Genomic DNA, 18,297 nt, shown 5'->3' on the forward strand with positions numbered 1-18,297 from the left:
CTCTTTTATCTCCATGGACCTATGGTTCTCCATGGTAACTTTGAGCACTCTAATCTGAACCTTATATATCATATGTTAACCCCAACACATAGACTCATTGGACTGTGTCCCCTGGAGGAGTCACCTCTCTTTTTTTAATGCCCAAAAGTAATTTTCCCCCATCACTGCCAAAACAAAACAAAAAGAAACAAATTTTGTCCTCTACTCAGAAACTCAGAAATCATCATGACTTTCAGGACAGCTACAGGTAGCAGAGTGACTGACTTGAGCTGCCTCTTGGCCTTGAGTGCACCCATGAGCTCAGGGTTATTGTGGTCACATCATTTTATGAGAGAGTAAAGAATGTCTTCAGAGCTATCCTGTGGACCAGGTAGACTTGGTGATCAACTGAATCAGATTTACCTTGTGGAGCAAAGGTGCTCAGGGAAAGTCATGAACATGTCATTGTCATGGAAATTAGATATGGTTGCATGGGATCAAGGAAGACAGAAGGTCACTATGACCATCCTTCAGCCCACCAATTCCAAGATCTTTGGAGTGAGTGGCTACAAATTTTCCATAAGAACATGGAGGGTTCAGAATAACCATGGGTCTGCAAGTACATAAATGAAATACTACTACAACATGGAGGTTCAGGTATGTAAACTGATCCCGGTCCAGACTCAGGGGTATTTGATTCAAGTCTGACTGTGATAGCTGGTGGAAAGTGACTGGTATATGTCGAATATTCTCAGCACTCAATAATCCTTAATGAAAAATAAAAGAAAGACTCTCTCTGGGCTGCAGGAGAACTCTCCATCCATACTCACCTGAGCAAAATTTTAGGTGGTGTGTTTGTGTCCATTGGCACAGGAGCCACGTTCCTGAACAGAACTCCAGCAGCTCAACCTCTATGATCAACAATTAATAAATGTGACCTCAGGAAACTGAAAAACTTCTCTAAGGCAAAGGACACTCTCAATAGAACAAAATGACAGCCTACAGACTGGGAAAAGATCTTCACCAACCATACATCAACAAAGGGCTAATATCCAAAATATATAAAGAACTCAAGAAAGTACAGACAGAAATAAACCCAAATAACCCAATTAAGAAATGGGGTTCAGTGCTAAAGAGAGAATTCTCAACAGAGTAATAGCAACTAGCTGAGAAACATTTAAAGAAATACTAGCATCCTACTCATCAGAGAAATCCAATCAAAATGACTTGAGATTCCATTTTACACCTATCAGAAAGGCTAAGATTAACTCAGCTGACAGCACATGCTGGCAAGGATGTGGAGAAAGGGAAACACTCTTCCATTGCTGGTGGGAGTGCAAACTTGTACAGTCAATTTAGAAATCAAATTGGCACTTTCTCAGAAAATTGGGAGTACGGCTTCCTCAGGACCCAACTATTTCACTCCTTTACATATACTCAAAAGATGTTCCACCATACAACAAAGACATTTGATCAACTGTGTTCATGCCAGCCTTATTTGTAATATCCAAAATCTGGAAATTGTGCTCCCTCTGTAGAAGAATGGATAAAGAAATTGTGGTACATTTATACTATGGAATACTACTCAGCCATTAAACACAAGGAAATCTTGAAATTTGCAGGCAAATGGATGAGATAACCTAGACTCAGACACTCAAGGTAGGTTCTCACTTATAATCCTATCATACACAGGCAGATCCCTATAATTTAGTTGCTTTCTAATCCTACAGTTACAAGGAAGAGGGTGAGGGAGGTTTTCACCTTTAATCCCAGCACTTGGGATGCATCTGTCTTTATTCCTATGGTTAACTTTATTAGATCCTGTCTTGGATTAAGGATGTGTGTTAGGGCTCAAACACACCAAACAAAAGGCAGGATTTTGCAGATCACAACCTCAGGGATCACATTGGGATCATTTTAAGGTTCACAAACTCAGGTATCAGATTGGGGTCAAATATCCTGCAACAGTCTCACTGTATAGATCTGTCTGGCCTGGAAAATTCTCTCCATACACCAGCCAGGGCCAGATCACAAAGAGAGCCACCTCCTTCTGCCTACAGAATACTGTGATTCAAGGCACGCACTACTACACATGACTAAAGAAATTTGTTCACATTGTGTGGATCAGGCTTGCCTAAAATTCAGAAGACCTGCTTTTGCTTCTGGAGATTAAAGGTATGCAAGACATGCTGGTATTACACAGGTGTATTAACAAAACTTTATTTTTTTGTTTGATTTTTATTTTTTTTTATATAAACATCTATAGTAGTTACTTTATTTTTTTTAATTAATTTATTCTTGTTACATCTCAATGTTTATCCCATCCCTTGTATCCTCCCATTCCTGCCCCCCCCCATTTTCCCATTATTCCCCTCCCCTATGACTGTTCCTGAGGGGGATTACCTCCCCCTGTATATTCTCATAGGGTATCAAGTCTCTTCTTGGCTACCTGCTGTCCTTCCTCTGAGTGCCACCAGGTCTCCCCCTCCAGGGGACATGGTCAAATGTGAGGCACCAGAGTATGTGAGAAAGTCATATCACACTCTCCACTCAACTGTGGAGAATATTCTGACCATTGGCTAGATCTGGAAGGGGTTTAAAGTTTACCTCCTGTATTGTCCTTGGCTGGTGCCTTAGTTTAAGCGGGACCCCTGGACCCAAATCTGCCTATCATATTGTTCTACTTGTAGATTTCTAGGACCCTCTGTATCCTTTTATTTTGCTATTCTCCCATGCGTCTCTCATTTAGAGTCCCAATAGGATGCCCTCCCCTCTGTCCCAGTTTCCTGGTAAGTGAAGGCTTTCGTTTATAATGCTTTGCTGTTGATTTTAAACTTTGAGAGAAAGGATCCATCTTGATCATGATGTTTTGAAGCTCCCAATAAACTTCTTGATAGCTAGAACTGCAGGTACCCAACACTCACCTCAACCCTTTCTTATCTGGCATATATGCATGTAAATTAGGATTTTTGTATGTCTTTGTTTTGTGTTTGGTTTTTATTTTGTTCTTGTTGTCATTGTTTTGAGACAAAATCTCACTGTGTAACCAATGGCTAGACTAACACGCACTATGACTCAAGTAAAAAACACATCAAAAAACAGATACTGAAACAAATACATATACAGTCATTAAAACTACAAGCACAAAAATACACCTTACATAAATAAGTGTATGTAGATACACATTCAAAATGAGTCAATCAAGTACCATTGGAAACTTGACTTTATTTTTCACTTATATTGTTTTTTTCTTTGTTGGTAACCATTCCCACACAGCATTTTTCCATATGTATCCCTGATGGTCCTTTAATTTGCTTTGAATACCAAGCTATCAATGAGCTCAAAGAGATACACCTGTCTTTAATCGCAAGCGCAAAGGCTAAAGTCAAGTACCCTATACCCAATAAATCTTAACTTTCTGTTCATTGTATTTGAAATGAGTGAAGGGAGACTCATTCGATCAATCGATAGGAGTTTCTGGATGGGAGGTGGGACTACACATGGAGGGGCAACATGGAAAGTATATAAAATGCCCAGAGGAGGTTTAGTAGAACATTAGATTTCCTGAGCTTGGAGATTCTGCCAGACCCTGCAGATAATAGTAACCCTATCACCAGTGTTCTTACCAGGTAAATCACTACCTCCCTCAGGAGGCTTCTTCAATGCTGTCATAGCCTTATCACCACCCAGCAACATTCCATTTCCAAATTAGAAATTTTGTTTGTTTGTTTGTTTTTGTTTTTCAAGACAGGTTCTCTCTGTGCTGGGCTTGTCTGTCCTGGACTCTCTTTGTAGACTATGTTGGCATTGTACTCACAGTGATCCACCTGTTTCTACCTCCAGAGTGGTAGGATTAAAGGTGTGTGCCACCACACTCAGCCGAATTTAAAATGTTTAATATGTGCAAAATTCGGTTTATGAGAACTGGTTTGTGAGAACATGGGCGTGTACACGTTAGTTTCTTTGTTCTCTTGAGATTTTTAGAGACAGAGTTTCAACTAAGCAAGAGTGGCTTGAACTCTATGTCCTCTGGCTCTGTCCAGGGTTGTAGGCTCACTCTGGAATACCAGCTAGGATCTTCTTACTAATTTAATCCCTTTGTAGTATCTTAAATTATGTTTCACAGATTATGGTTTTGCAGGTGTATGAACTGAATTTTTCTCTTAAATGTAGCCTACAAAGAGTGCTGGAGATGGGTTCATGCACAGAAGCCCCAGGGCAAGCTGGTGGGAACCAAGACACTAGATATGGAGTTGGTTCAGCCTGCATATTTTACTATTACTGATATATGTGTGTGTGTGTGTGTGTGTGTGTGTGTGTGTGTGTGTGTGTGTATGAAAAAGAGGACCAAATTATCACCCAATAGCCACAGCTTGAGACTAAAAGTAAGGTGATGAACATAAAAGATCACATTCCAATGTAGACTTGGCTGCATGGAAAAGACACAACTGTACATATAACTAAACAAAAAATAAAATAGATGACCTGGGAATGTGACCGATTGTCAGAAGGCATGTGCAGTGGGAATGAACCACTAAGGAAGAACTTCACTGAAGACAATTATAAATCTTTTGGGGGAATGGTGTTGATTTTTGTGCTTTTGGTTGTTGATAGAAAAGATGTTTCTCTCTGTTGCCTTGGCTGCCATGTAGTAACATTAAAAACCATTCTGCCTAGTGTTCTTAGCATTCTTTAGTTTTTTAAGAAAAGCATTTTGGTGGGTAAGAGTTTAGAAAATTTGGATTATCTTGCAAAGGTCCTGAGTTCAATTCCCAGCAACCACATGATGGCTCATAGCCATCTAAAATGGGGTCTGGTGGCCTCTTCTGTCATACTGGAACACATGCAAGGAGAATACCATATAAATAATAAAAAAAGGGATGTCCCTGTGTTGTCTTGGCTAATCTGGACTCCTGTTTTAGATAGGCTGTCCTGAACTAACAGAGATCTACTTTCTCTGCATCTCAGATTGCTGGGATCACAGGCATGCACCACCACACCAGGCTGACATTTAAAATCTTATTTTACTTGATTTCCCTAACCTAGACCACCTTGAAATACACCTTATGGACTAGACTCACCTAGAATCCTGCTGTTTCTTGCTCCAATAAGCTGGGGTTTTAGGTTCTTTTATGTTGTGTGGCATCTATGCAATGTTCTGAATCACTTGCACTTGCCAGTCATAGTGGGAAAAATACACAATCCCAATACTTGGCTAATCTGGACTCCTGTTTTAGATAGGCTGTCTTGAACTCACAGAGAACAACCTCTCTGTCTCCCAGATTGATGGGATATCAGGCATGCACCACCACACCAGGCTGACATTTAAAATCTTATTTTACTTGATTTCCCTAACCTAGACTAACGTAAAATACACCTTATGGATTAGACTGACCTAGAATCCTCCTGTTTCTTGCTCCAAAAAGCTGGGGTTTTAGGTTCTTCTATCCAATGTGGCATCTATACCGTGTTTTGAAGCACTTAGCCTTGCCAGACATGGTGTGAAAAAAAAACCACAATCCCAAGTCTTCTCTTCACTGTCAGGGCCCTGTTGAGTTGGCCAAATCATGGGCTCTCTAAGGAGACCAATTCAAGTTTTTAAGGGTAGGCAAGACTCCTCTGCAGGCAATATTATCATAGGTAAAAATGTAAACAAAATCATATGAATGTTCAGGAGTGGTTTGGTTGGGTTATATTTTTTTCTTCAATTTCCTTTCTTGCTCTGGACCTCAATTCAACATGTGCAATCCTTCTTCTTGAAGCCTCTGGACATTTGGCTTCTCATCCAAGACTGAGGTTTCTCCTGGAACTTCTTGAGATCTGCCTACCTCTGCCCGCTTTTAAAGCTTGGTTTAAAGGTCTACACCACAGCCCCCAACTGTCGACACATTTTTATCTAAGTATATTCACCAATGAACCTGAGTAAGAAGAACAGAAGGGCAGAGCCCAGTATCCTTCCATAAGCCTTTAATCCCAGCCCTCACGAGGCAAAGGCAGGCATATAGATGTGAAGTCAAGGTAAGCTCGCTCTACAAACATGAGTCCAGGGCAGCCAAGGCTACACATAGAAAACCTGTCTTGTGAGGCATAGTAGGGAACCAAAAAAAAAAAAAAAAAAAAAAAAAAAAAAAAGAAAAGAAAAGAAAAACAAACAAAAAAAAGAAAAGAAAAGAAAAACAAATGAAATTAAAGAAGAGAACAGAAGGGCGAGTCAACCCTGAACTGGTTTGTGTACTCTGAATAAAATTCTCTTGCTTCTTTCAGAGATAAAGATATGACCTCTGCTAACCTCACATAGTCAATGCACAAAGCGTGCCCCCCTATTTGGAGTTTCTGTTAGAACTCCAAAAGCTCACTCTACTGATTTAGACTTAAGACAGTTTACCACAAATATTTAAAACCCTGAGGGGTTCTAGAAATTATTGACCTAGTTCTTTGTTTGTAATACCAGCACTTGTCTTTCAGTGCTCCAAGAAGAATTAGAAACAGTCCTGCAAATCCTCTAGTAAATGGTCAGGTGTCAACAATCCACAGTCACAATCAATACTCTTAGTATCTGCATTATTAGTAGTATCCAGAAACCCTCAAAATTAATGTATTGAGGTGTATTTCACACATCAACTTGTTCAGGGCAGCATCTTTCTATAGCTCAAGCTGACTTTTAACTTGGAATCTTTCTGACTCAGTGTTAGGATTACAAGCCTGTACTCACATACCTTGTTTATTTTCCTTGAAACATGTATTTTGAAGGCATGGCATGGTAGCTCATATCTTTAGTTCCACCACTCAAGATGCAGAGGCAGGTGGATCCTTGCAGGTTCAAGGCCAGCATGGTCTATCTTAAGGAGTTCTAGGACAGCAAGGCTACATAGAGGCGACCTTGTCTCAAGCAAACCACAAAGAAATAAACAATCAATTAAAATGATTAGATATGTAATTTACCTGATGAATCTCAGTGAATGTAATTACTATTCAGCTAGCTATCATTACTCTCATAGGTACCATGAAACTGATTTTGCTGTAAATTATTAACTCATTATTTGGGCTCCCAAGGCAGTAAAAGCCTGGCATTTCTCCCTTCATTTGTGGCTGTCACCTTTACTCTGCATGTATCAGAAACAAATGCTTTAACTTAGCATTAACTATGCTGTATGCTAATTATGAAAGAAGTATCTGTTTTAAAACCAAGCCTGTCTCAAAAAAAAAAAAAAAAAAAAAAAAAAAGAAAAGCAAACAGAAAAGAAACTGAGGTACCTTACAGCTTTCATGATGCCGTTTTCTGGACCCCAAAAGGACTCCTGAATGTCTTCAGATGCCATTTTAACTCTGTAGCTATCTTAGATTCCAGTAACAGCAGTGCCTCATACACAGTGTATATACACTCTACAATGTAAAAGAGTCATTCAAGTGCAAAATGAAACAATGTATTTCAGCTCACTGATAGGGTTCTGTAAGTGCCTTGGTAATTCACTTTAAAGAATTATCAGTCCCAAATGAAAATGCTCTAAAATTGGATATTTCCCACTTGACAAGGTTTCATTTTATTATTTCAGTTGTATATATGTGTGTAAATCTCTGTGTGGGTGTGTGCATGCAAGTTCTGGACATCACAGAGGCTGGAGGTATTAAGCGGCCATAGACCTGGAGTGACAGGTGGTTGTAAGCCTGTATTCACTTCATGGGTTCCAGAAAATGACCTCTGATCCCCTGTGAAGGTGTCATGGCTTTTAACTACTGAGACATCTATTTTGTTTGCTTGCTTGTTTTTTGTTTGTTTGTTTTGTTTTTTAAGAAAGGTTCTTTATTATGTAGATCAGGATCACCTCAAAATGACATTGATATGTATTGTAAAATGAGTAAGAAGTTAGGTTTTAATTTCTCTTTTTTCATGCATGTATGCATGTGTGAGGGTGTCAGATACCCTGAAACTTACATTTCAGACAGTTGTTAGCAGCCATGTGGGTGCTGGGTATTGAAGTGGGATTCTTTGGAGGAACATACATTAATTTTATCAGCTGAGCAATCTCTCCAGCCCTAGATTATACATCCTTATACTAGCACAATTTAAAATAGATAAAAGCTTTATTTTTGTACACATATTTGCAGGTAGAACAAGAAACAATGATTGCATTTAGGAAAGTGAGAGTGACAAAACATCTTTTCCAAAACAGGCAAAGCTTTCAACCATCTTATTCATTTTGTGTGTGCCTTAGTATGTGTGTTCTTGTGCGTGTGTTTGATTGTGTGTGTATGTGTATGTGTGTGTGTTCATGTACATGTGTTTGATTGTGTGTATATGTGTGTGTGCTGAGATATTTAACAAGGATATTTATTTCCCCTTCTGGAAATATGGACACCTAAGGCCAGGGGAATGACTTCTTTTCCAGGGCAAGTATGACTATAAAATTATTCCTTTTTAAAGGTACTTATTTTTAACCTACTCACTTCACATCACAATTGTGGTCCATTTCCTTATCTTCTCACCTCATCCCTCCCTCTACCCACTCGTCTAGTCCTCAGAAAGGTAGAGCCACCCTCCATTATCATCTGACCCCAGCCTATCAAGTCTCATCTGGAATGCATGCATCCTTTTTCTCTGTGGACTGGCAAGGCTGCCCCACCAAGGACAAGAGATCAACTAGTGGACAATGGAGTCCATGTGTGAGGCAGCCACTACTCTCCATATTATGGGATTAACATGGAAACTGTGCTATCAACTACATCAGAGCAGGGGGTCATGATCCTCTCATAGCTTGGTACTTGGTTGGTGCATCAGCCACTGCAGGGCCTTTGGGATCCAGAATTGTTGGCATTGTTGGTCTCCTTGTGGATCTGCTGCCCCTTCCAGTTCCTTCCATTCGGCATCTCTTCCATAAGACTCCCTGTGCTCAGCCCCAAAATTTGGCTGTGGTTTCCACATCTGTGTGAATACCCTGCCTGGTGCAGTCCTCAAGAAGACCTTTATGGTAGGCTCCCTTCTAGTTCCCTCTCTTCAGATGCTTGTGCTGTCTGTTCTGCTTGCCATTGTGATTGGGAATTCAGTATCCCTTCTAGAGTCCTCTTTGTTATTTAGCATCATAAGCACAAGATCTTATATCAGCTATATCTCTAATCCATTTCTCTATTGGTACTGACCTTGTCTTTAAAGGTCTAACCCCTCTTTTGCATTCTGAATTAAGATTATAAAAAGACAAAGATTTAATCAGTATTTTCTAACTGCTGAATCTTATATTGTTGTAGTTACAGCTGAAGTCAGTCTTTGGGAAAAAAATCAGGAAATGACTCTTTTGGGCCTTGTGTAATTTTAGTAAATGTCACAGCCCTCTTTCCTGATTCTTCACCATTATCCCAAGAATTTAAAGCTGCTAGATGTCAGATTGCCAAGGTGTGTTCATCAAATTCAAACTGCCTTTGTAAATCAGCATATAGACCTTCACCTTGTAACTGACTAAGAAATATTAACACCTCTGATCTGGTTTCACTGTCCTATTGCCTGCACATCATTCCTCCACCACAATTTCTATTGCAACGGAGAACGAGCTTCCAATATCGCTGTTACTAAACTTTTACAGTATTGGGGGTAATCCTCTTCTACTTTACCCATGCATTTGGAATCTGTTTCACATAAGATGAATGCATTCAAAAGAGATGCCTGCTCTCTTAAAAATCCTCAAATCTAATGCCTATGGATTACATGTCCTTCATTATGAACTTTAGAGTGCCTATCATCTATTGGTAGGTCTTGTTTAGTAAGTGGATAAGCTCAGGTTGACATTCAAACAATCTTGGTCTACCCACTTTCATTTTGTTCTGTCATGGTGTGGTATGCTGGTGTGTAAAATCCTCTCTATGAGTCTGAGTATTTTTATTATTCTTGTTCATAAGCATCTCTAATGTAACTCCTAAGACTTATATTTTATTAATTTACTTTATCATTGAACAAGTACAGAAAGCCATTATGGCTATTAAGAATGAAGGAAAAATAATACCAAAATGAAAATAATCATGACTGGTGTTGGGACAATCTTTACCTAGGCCATTTTCCTTTTTATTTTCTGATGCTTTTCAAGCCATCTAGAAGAACTCTCTATAGGGTTCTAAAGCCCATTATTTTGGGATTTCCCATCCCAAACTCTCTCCTGGAATACTTCCCAGATGACTTACCAAATCTGGTGGCTTCTCACTTGGTCCCTAGCAGGAGAGATTTATCTGTGGGGTTGTGTCACTCCTTGGAGTGCCAAGATGATGTTTTCTAAATGAACTCCCATACATTCTATTTTCCCAATGAAGACTCAGAAGCCAGATGCTGGGGTGTAAACATGCTAGCTCAGAGAGACAGAGAAAGCACCCAGCTGATGTTCCTACTCAACTCACATAGAAGACTAAAAAGCCCAAAGCCTCTTCTTTTCCATTCAGTCTTATGTACCCTTTTCATCAAAGTCCCGCCCTTTCCCCTGGAATGGTGTCAGCTGGTTTCTTGCTCTGCCTCTTGACCTAGGGGTCATTTTATTTAGCTCTTATTTACAGAAACTTCTTGGATTAAAGATGTGTCCTAGGGTTGACCACATCATAACCACCTGTTGATGATAAACAAAAAGGTCTTGAATTAAAGGTGCTGGGTTGGGGCTGAACATCTTTACAACTAGAAACAGGTTTTACTGAGTTCACCATCTCAGGTTCACAATGGAATAAAATGTCCTGAAACACCAAACTGTATCTAAAGTCACATGTTCTGGGAGCCCTGGATGAAAGTGCTTCTCCTTGATTTTGAATTCTCATCATCCAGAAGCAACCTTCTCCTATTTATTGCCAACATGGACAAAGTCTGGTCTTCCTGTCATAGACACAGCGCTGATGACATTTAAAGCACATGGCTGTAGCAAAGACAATTTTCTTGGACTGCCTTTTGGCCTTGAATATGTCCAGTAGGCCAGGGCATTGTTGGTCAAATGTTTCTACAAGGATATAACCACGGTGATCATAGCACTCTAGAGGGGCAGGGTAGAGCTCTACTCTCAGCTTGTTTAGATTGGCCGTGCATTGCAGAAGGTCCTTCAGTGCAGCACTGGAGAGGAGATTGTCATAGAAATTGACTCTAGTGAGCTGAGAACACTGGCTCAGGGCAGGCAGCAGGACACTGAGGTGAGAGTCCTCCAGGCTACAGTTGTCTAATTCCAGGGTCTGCAGAGTGTCTGCTACATTCTCAAGGAGAAGTCGGAGACCTGTGGGATGGGACGTGGATAACAAAATACCACTGAATTCCAGGTGTTTCAGTTGACAAAGACTCTGACATCGTGAAAAATATTTCAAATCTGACTGTGAGAGACAGCAGAGTATCATAGACAAGGACTCAAACTGGGTCTTCAGGCATCTGTGGAAAGAAGAAGAAATTAGTTCTGGCTCATGGTGTGGGAGGATATCAGTAAGGTTGACAATGGGAAATATGGCATCACATATGCACAGTAAGTCTATGCGTATGCTGAATGTGAGCACTGGATAAAGAGATTGTACGTGTCTGCTCATATTACTGGTTTCTGGGGCATAACACTATAAAGTGTGATGATTTATAAAACACATCTAGGACTGGAGAGATGGCTCAGAGGTCAGGAGCACTGACTGCTCTTCCAGAGGTCCTAAGTTCAATGCCCAGCAACCACGTGGTGGCTCATACCATGTATAAAGTGATCTAATGCCCTCTTCAGGCCTGCAGGTGTAAATGCAGGCAGAACACTGTATATATCATAATAAATAATTCTTTTCTGAAAATCACACATCTACAACTGCCAATCGTCATTCTGTAAACACACAACTACGTCTTGCCTAATCTTTCCAGGAAGGCATAGCCAGAAAGAGAGTAACAGAAAGATCATGGCATGTGTCCACCAGAGGTCATGCTTCTTCTTGTTATCTAGAACAACCTGTATCCAGGATATCAGTGCCAAACACTTGGAACTGATGAAACCATATGCCACTGTCACCAGTTTCCATCTAGTACATCCCAACCTGTGTTTAAATCATCCTTCCCTCCAAGGGAAATCAAAGGCTGAGAGAGACATTAGCAAGGCAAAAAACTGGTTTCTGTTTACAGAGATCAGTGTAAAGAACTCGAATAGGAAGCACAGATGTGGGTCCTCCCCAGCTCAGGGCCCTCTGCTCTGTCCTTTCCCCTTCATCATCTTAGATGGGATCAAAAAGAGGAATACCCAAACATCACTCAGTGCATCTGACCCACTTGTGCAGTTGACATGTTTGTAATGCAGCTATGGACCCATCTCCTACTCCAGCTCAGACTCTGCTAAACGAATGGGAACTGAAAGAATGAGTTCAAATAAGAAGGAAACAATCACTGGGTGTTGGGGTACACATCTTCAGTCCCAGCACTGCGCACAAGGAGGCAGGAAAATTGCTGTGAGTTTGAGGTCAGCCTGGTCTACAAAGTGAGTCCAGGACATCCAACACTACACAGAGTAGTCATGTTCGAAAATACAAAATCAATAAACACATGGAAACAATACACACTTACATACTATAATGAGTTATTAACTGGCACAATTCAGGTGCCCACTAATGCTCAAAAGAAAAGGTTTCTTGACATGGCAGAAACAGCTCACCATCCTTCCTTACCTGCACAACTGTTTCATGTGGTCAGTGAAAAGGTTGATGCCGTTCATGTAGAGATGCTGGAGGCAGTTGAGCTTGGAGAACTGAGTGAGGAACTTGTTAAGACACTTCTCTATGGGTACCCTATCCGTGTTCACATAGGCGAGACTAAGATGCAATGTGCGGAGATTTCTCATCAGGCCAAGGTAAGGTGCAAAGCCACCGAGGAAGGGCAGGATGTGGTATATAAGTAGTTCCAATTCCTCAATGTAGTGTGGCTTGAAAATGTCCAGGACTTCCCTGACCATCTCTGCAGGGGAGTCACAGATCTGCATCTTAAGACAGCACATCTGCACAGAGCCCTTTCTCTTCTGGGCCCACTGCAACAAGCACTTTTGGTGTCCTTCCAGCTGGTTGCAGAGGCTGAGGTCAGTGACCAACTTCAAAGGCTGCCTCTGGGAATTTCTAGGAAGGCGTTTTACTACCTGCTTCTTGCTTCCTTTCTCTGCTGACCCGGCTCCATCTTCTCTTCCAGCCCATACATGCCAGAAATTCTGGTGCACTTTCCTTAATTCAAGAACTTGAAGCTTGCAACGTCTGTGAGGGAGAAAGGTGAAATTTTATACTGTAAACAAGTAACCAACATGGAGGCAGTTTCTACCACAATAAGTCAGTTCCAACATAGCCCCTCACACCTGCCAGGAAAGGACTATTTGTCTGAGACACATCTTCAGACATGTTCTGCTTCCCTCCATTTAGTGTCTCTTGGCTGGTTTCTTCCATATCAAAGAGAGACAGGGAAAGCCTCATCCTACTTGGGGTCCATATACTCTGAACTGTCCTCCCTTCCTGACTGTCATTATATCAGCTCTCAACTTGAGCAGTAGTTCCACAGACCTTCAAGCCTAGGACATCAGAATACTCTGCCCAGTTCTACTCCATTCACCCTGATATCGCCTGTGTCTTACCTTCTAACCTCTTTGGGCCTTGCTTACCTGGGATGAGCCTTCTTCATCAGCAGAATGTCTATGCCATCCAGCACAGCTTGCAAGGTCTCCACTTCAGGAGAATTCATCAGTACCCCCACTGGAAGGCAGGGAAAGGGCCAGGCGGCCACCATTGCCTTCAATATCTTGGTGTGTCTGCCATCGAAGGCCTGCTTGAACAGCGGTGGGAAGAGCTCAATAGGCAGGTTGTCCAGAGCAGAGATGGACAAGGCATCATTCCTCAGCAGCCCTTGCACGGCCAGCTGCAGGAGTGTGAGAGGGTCGTGCACGCTCATCCTGATAGATGTTCTGTCAGAGGGACCTGTTGAAATATTAGTTTCAGGTTACTATATGGAATTTTCTATTTGTCACATATCATATTCTCTAAAGGACTAGAGTCCATGCTATGGCAATAGTGGAAAACTCAGAATGCCCAATCATCCAGTCTGCTCACCTCAAAGCCAAACGTCCATCGATCTTCTCATGTATTCTCTCTTGTAAGATTCTACATATGCAGAAAATAATGATGGACTGTCCAACTAGGAACCCACCTCTGCTCCTCTGAATCTCATGCCTACTCAGAAGGGTTATTCAGGAACATATAGTTTGACCAGTCCCTTGGTACAGGAAAAGACACTGAACAACTTTCCAGGCCCTCAAAATGTACTCTGTGCTGAGACATGCCCAACCTTTATGCTTTGTTCTTTCAATATACTGATACATCCTGGGAAGACTGAGGAAATATGTAAGACACCTGTCAGCACGCACTGCCTTCTGTTCCTTTAAGAGACCAGTGAGGGAGCACTGGGCTATATTGTATTAATTTGGGGAATACAGTAAAATGTCCATAAACTAAAGGCCACCTGCCCACCCAGTCAGACCATATCTGAAATGCAAAACCTCAGTGAGACATGCAACTTTCCCAAAAAGCAACTGGATCCAAACTGTGAAGTTATAGCACCTGCAAAATGTGAGTCTTGGATAAGAAGCCAAAGTGTCCTGTAGCTACAAGGAGGATTCCCCATGTTGAATTGGGCTTCAGAAGAAAAAAAGAAATGATAACCAAAAACAATACAAAACAAAACAACAAAATTCCAAGTTTGTTTGGTTTTATTTTTTAAACTTTTTCATTTTGTGTTGGTGTTGCCTACAAAGGAGTCCTTAGTGAAATTGGCTACTTTCTAATCATAAGTGGATCTTATATATAACCCATGCTTGTGGCAACTCCCCATGTTCATGTGTGTGAAGAGGAGCATTGGGATTGTCTTTTTCCCCACCATTCATTGCTAATACAGGGGCTTTAAAATATTGCATAAATGCTACACCAGCTAGCAGTAACCAATTAACCCAGCTCTTGGGTACAAGAATCACGAGAATTCTGGGTTAATCTAATCTATATAGTTTATTTCAGGCTAGTCTAGGTTAGGGGAAATCAAGCAAAATATTTCTATGTCAGCTGAGCACAGTAGTGCATGATTGTAGTCCCTGCATTCTGGAAAGCAGTGAAGCTGGATCTATATGTGTTCAGGCCAGCCTGATCTACAAAGTGAGCCCAGGATAGACAAGGTAACACAGAAAACCCTTGTTTTAAGAAAGCAAAAGAGAGCTGGGCATGGTGTGTGTGATTTAATCCCAGCACACAGGAAGGCAGAGGCAGGTGGATCAATTTGAGACCAAGGCCATTCTGGTCTACAAAGTGAGACCATAACAGCCAACACTAAGTAGACTAACCATTCTCAATACATTACCCCTAAAAAAGATTATAAATGTCTTTATTACAATTGTATAGTGACATGGGTCCACACTGCAAGTGTTCTAACATTTAGTCACATTCCCAAGTCATCTGTTTCATTTTGTTTAACTTTAAGGAGAAACAAGGTTACTTCATGCAGCCGAGTCAAGGCCAGAATGTGATCATTAATTTTAGTTTCCAGGTATGGTTGGTATAAGCTATCTGGCTTCTGCTTTGTATAGGAGGGAGAGAGACAGAAAGAGAGAGAGAGAGAGAGAGAGAGAGAGAGAGAGAGAGAGAGAGAGAGAGAGACAGACAGAGAGACAGACAGAGAGAGAGAGAGAGAGAGAGAGAGAGAGAGAGAGAGAGAGAGAGAGAGAGAGAGAGAGAGAGAGAGAGAAAGAAAGATCTTAGACAATATTGAATAAGCAGTCAAGGCTGAAGTAACTCCATTCCTGCTTCCTTGGTTTCATGATCAGCTGTGACTTGTGGCTCTGGCATAAAGCCATCCCCAAAATTGTAGGCTACAATTAAGAGAAAATTTGAGTTCCCACAACTGAAAAACCATACTCTGTGAAACGTGATTTAAGATACTGTAAAAGGATTAAATTAGAAAAAAGATCCTAACTGAAATTCTAAAATGAGCATAGAAACCTGGGCAGAGCCAGAAGGATCTCGAGTTCAAGGCCAGCCTTGCTTAGTTGAAACCCTGTCTCTGAAAACTCAAGAGAACAAAGAAACTAACATGTACACTCCCATATAATGACAATTTCTCATTAAAGCCAAGTATACACACATTAAAAATTCTAAATTGGAATTGTAACTGGATCTTGATGGTGAGAAGTCTAGCTCAACATGCAAGAAGCCTCCTGATGGAGGCGAGTGACTTACCTGATATGAACTCCTATACCTAGCAGGGTCAGGCAGCAACTCCAAGCTCAGGGAATGTGATCTTCTGGTCCTCTGAGCCTTTTATACACCTTCCACATTGCCCCTCCCCAAATGGCCCCACCTTCCTTCCACAGGTTCCTATCTGATTGATCCAATGAGTCTCCACCCACTTAATCCAATTAAGATTGAGTTTTCCTACTGTAGGTTGATTGACTCAAACCTTAGTGTGTGGAATCAAAAACACTGAAGAAGAAAGTCAAGATTCTGCTGGACATGGTGGCACTTTAATGCCAGCAATTGAGAGAGAAAGGCAGTCACATCTCTGTGAGTTCAAAAACAGCCTAGCCTACAAAGCAAGTTCCAGGACATCCAGGGACACACACAGAAAAACCCTGTCTGGAAAAAGCAAGAATTGAACACAAAAACAAAGCCAATAACTAAAGGAAAGTCAAGTTTCCATTGGTACAAGGTTGACCCATTTTGTATGTGTATCCACATAAAATTATTTATATATGCTATATTTGTGTTTGTGATTTTGGTGTCTGTATTATATTTCTTTCAGTGTGGGCTTTCTGTTATGGATAAATAGTGAGATTGTTGTCCCAAAACAACAACAATAAAATAAAAATGAAACAGAAAACATACACAAATTCCACATGGATATGTCTCAGATGTGAGAAGGTTGAGGTGGGTGGTAGGTATTTGTGGTTCTACATATCAAGAAGTTTAATGGAACCATGTCTTGAGCAGGGAGTTTCAAAACATCATGATCAAGATGGATACTTTCTCTCAAAGTGTGAAATAACAGGAAAGCATGATATGATAAAAATCAAACAAAAAGAGTTTTGTTAGTACATCTGTATAATGCCAGCATGTCTTGCACACCTTTGATCTCCATAAACAACGGCAGGATCTCTGAGTTTAATCCACACAATGGATTTAATTAATCTCTGAGGCTGATCCACACAATGAGAAACAATTTTCTTTATCTGGGCATAATAGATCTCTTTGGGGTCTGGCCCAGGCAGCTCTACAGACAGCATTTTCCAGGGCAGCCAGAGCTATAAAGTGGGACTGTTGCAACATATTTGATCCCAATGTGATACCTGAGATTGTGAACTATAAAAAACTGTATTTGATTCCAATGTGATCCTGAGATTATCTGTCTTTTGTTTGGCATGGTTGAGCCCTAACACACCCTTTCCTCTAACACAGGATTTACTAAAGTTAACCACAGGATTAAAGACAGATGCTTCTCAAGTGTTGGGATTAAAGGTGGGAACAACCAAAGCCCTCTTCCTTGTATCTGTACGATTAGAAAACTACTAAATTGTAGGGATCTGTCTGTGTCTGCTAGGATTAAAGACATGGCCTGTCACTGCCCTGCTCTAATTTTTTGTCTTAGCTCCAACCACTCAAATCTGTAGAGATTTAGAAAGAAGTTTGAACTGTAACAGCCCTCTAAACTTACTTAAAACACTTCAAACCCCTCCCTCTCATTTCTCAACAAAAGTTCTCTCCGTGTATGTAGCCTTGATTTTATGAGATTTGCTTGGTAGAGCAGGCTTTCTTTGAACTCATAGAGATCCTCCCACATCTGCAAACTGAGAGCTGGGATTACAGGTGTGCACCATTGTGCCCTGCTTCAAATCTCTTAAGTGTGTTTTTAATACCAAACAATAAATCTCTTCTTTTTGCCAGGCATAGTCACACACACACACACACACACACACACACACACACACACACACACACACAAACACTTTAATCCTATCACTTGGGAGGCAGAGGAAGGCAGAATCTGTGAGTTAGAGGCCAGCCTGGTCTACAAAGCAAGTTGGAGGCAGTCAAGACTACACGGAGAGACCCTGTTTTGGAAACACCAAACCAACCAATGAACCAACCAACAAACCAACCAACCAACCAACCAACCAACCAACCAAGAACCAACCACAACAAAAGAGAAGTCTCCTTTTTTTTTTTTTTTAAAGAAGAAAACCAGTCTTATATGTTACTTTGAACTGAATGATTAAACTATCTGGTGCGCTCTTACCCTATTACCTCTCTTTAGGAGAACTATGGCTTTTCTTTTCCTGTGGAAACTAGACA

General features: G+C 40.9%; 1 protein-coding gene across 1 annotated transcript; it reads right to left on the bottom strand.

Moving 5' to 3' along the window:
- Positions 1-10,782: 10,782 nt before the first annotated feature.
- On the bottom strand, positions 10,783-13,861 carry LOC127186435 (PRAME family member 12-like). The gene is made up of 3 exons (XM_051142811.1): positions 13,575-13,861; positions 12,604-13,176; positions 10,783-11,350 (listed from the first exon to the last, which is right to left on the bottom strand). The coding sequence occupies exons 1-3, from the start codon at positions 13,859-13,861 to the stop codon at positions 10,783-10,785; spliced, it is 1,428 nt and encodes a 475-aa protein (XP_050998768.1).
- Positions 13,862-18,297: the final 4,436 nt, after the last annotated feature.

Source organism: Acomys russatus, unplaced genomic scaffold (genome assembly GCF_903995435.1).
Source record: "Acomys russatus unplaced genomic scaffold, mAcoRus1.1, whole genome shotgun sequence".
Classification (NCBI taxonomy): domain Eukaryota; kingdom Metazoa; phylum Chordata; class Mammalia; order Rodentia; family Muridae; genus Acomys; species Acomys russatus.

What these genes read in the sequence shown, in the direction of transcription:
- LOC127186435 (XM_051142811.1), bottom strand. Translation starts at nt 13,861, where the DNA reads ATGAGCGTGCACGACCCTCTCACACTCCTGCAGCTGGCCGTGCAAGGG. An exon ending in ATGAAGAAGGCTCATCCCAG is followed by an intron (nt 13,177 to 13,574) that starts GTAAGCAAGGCC and finishes TCTCCCTCACAG; the next exon opens with ACGTTGCAAGCTTCAAGTTC. An exon ending in CACATGAAACAGTTGTGCAG is followed by an intron (nt 11,351 to 12,603) that starts GTAAGGAAGGAT and finishes TTCTTTCCACAG; the next exon opens with ATGCCTGAAGACCCAGTTTG.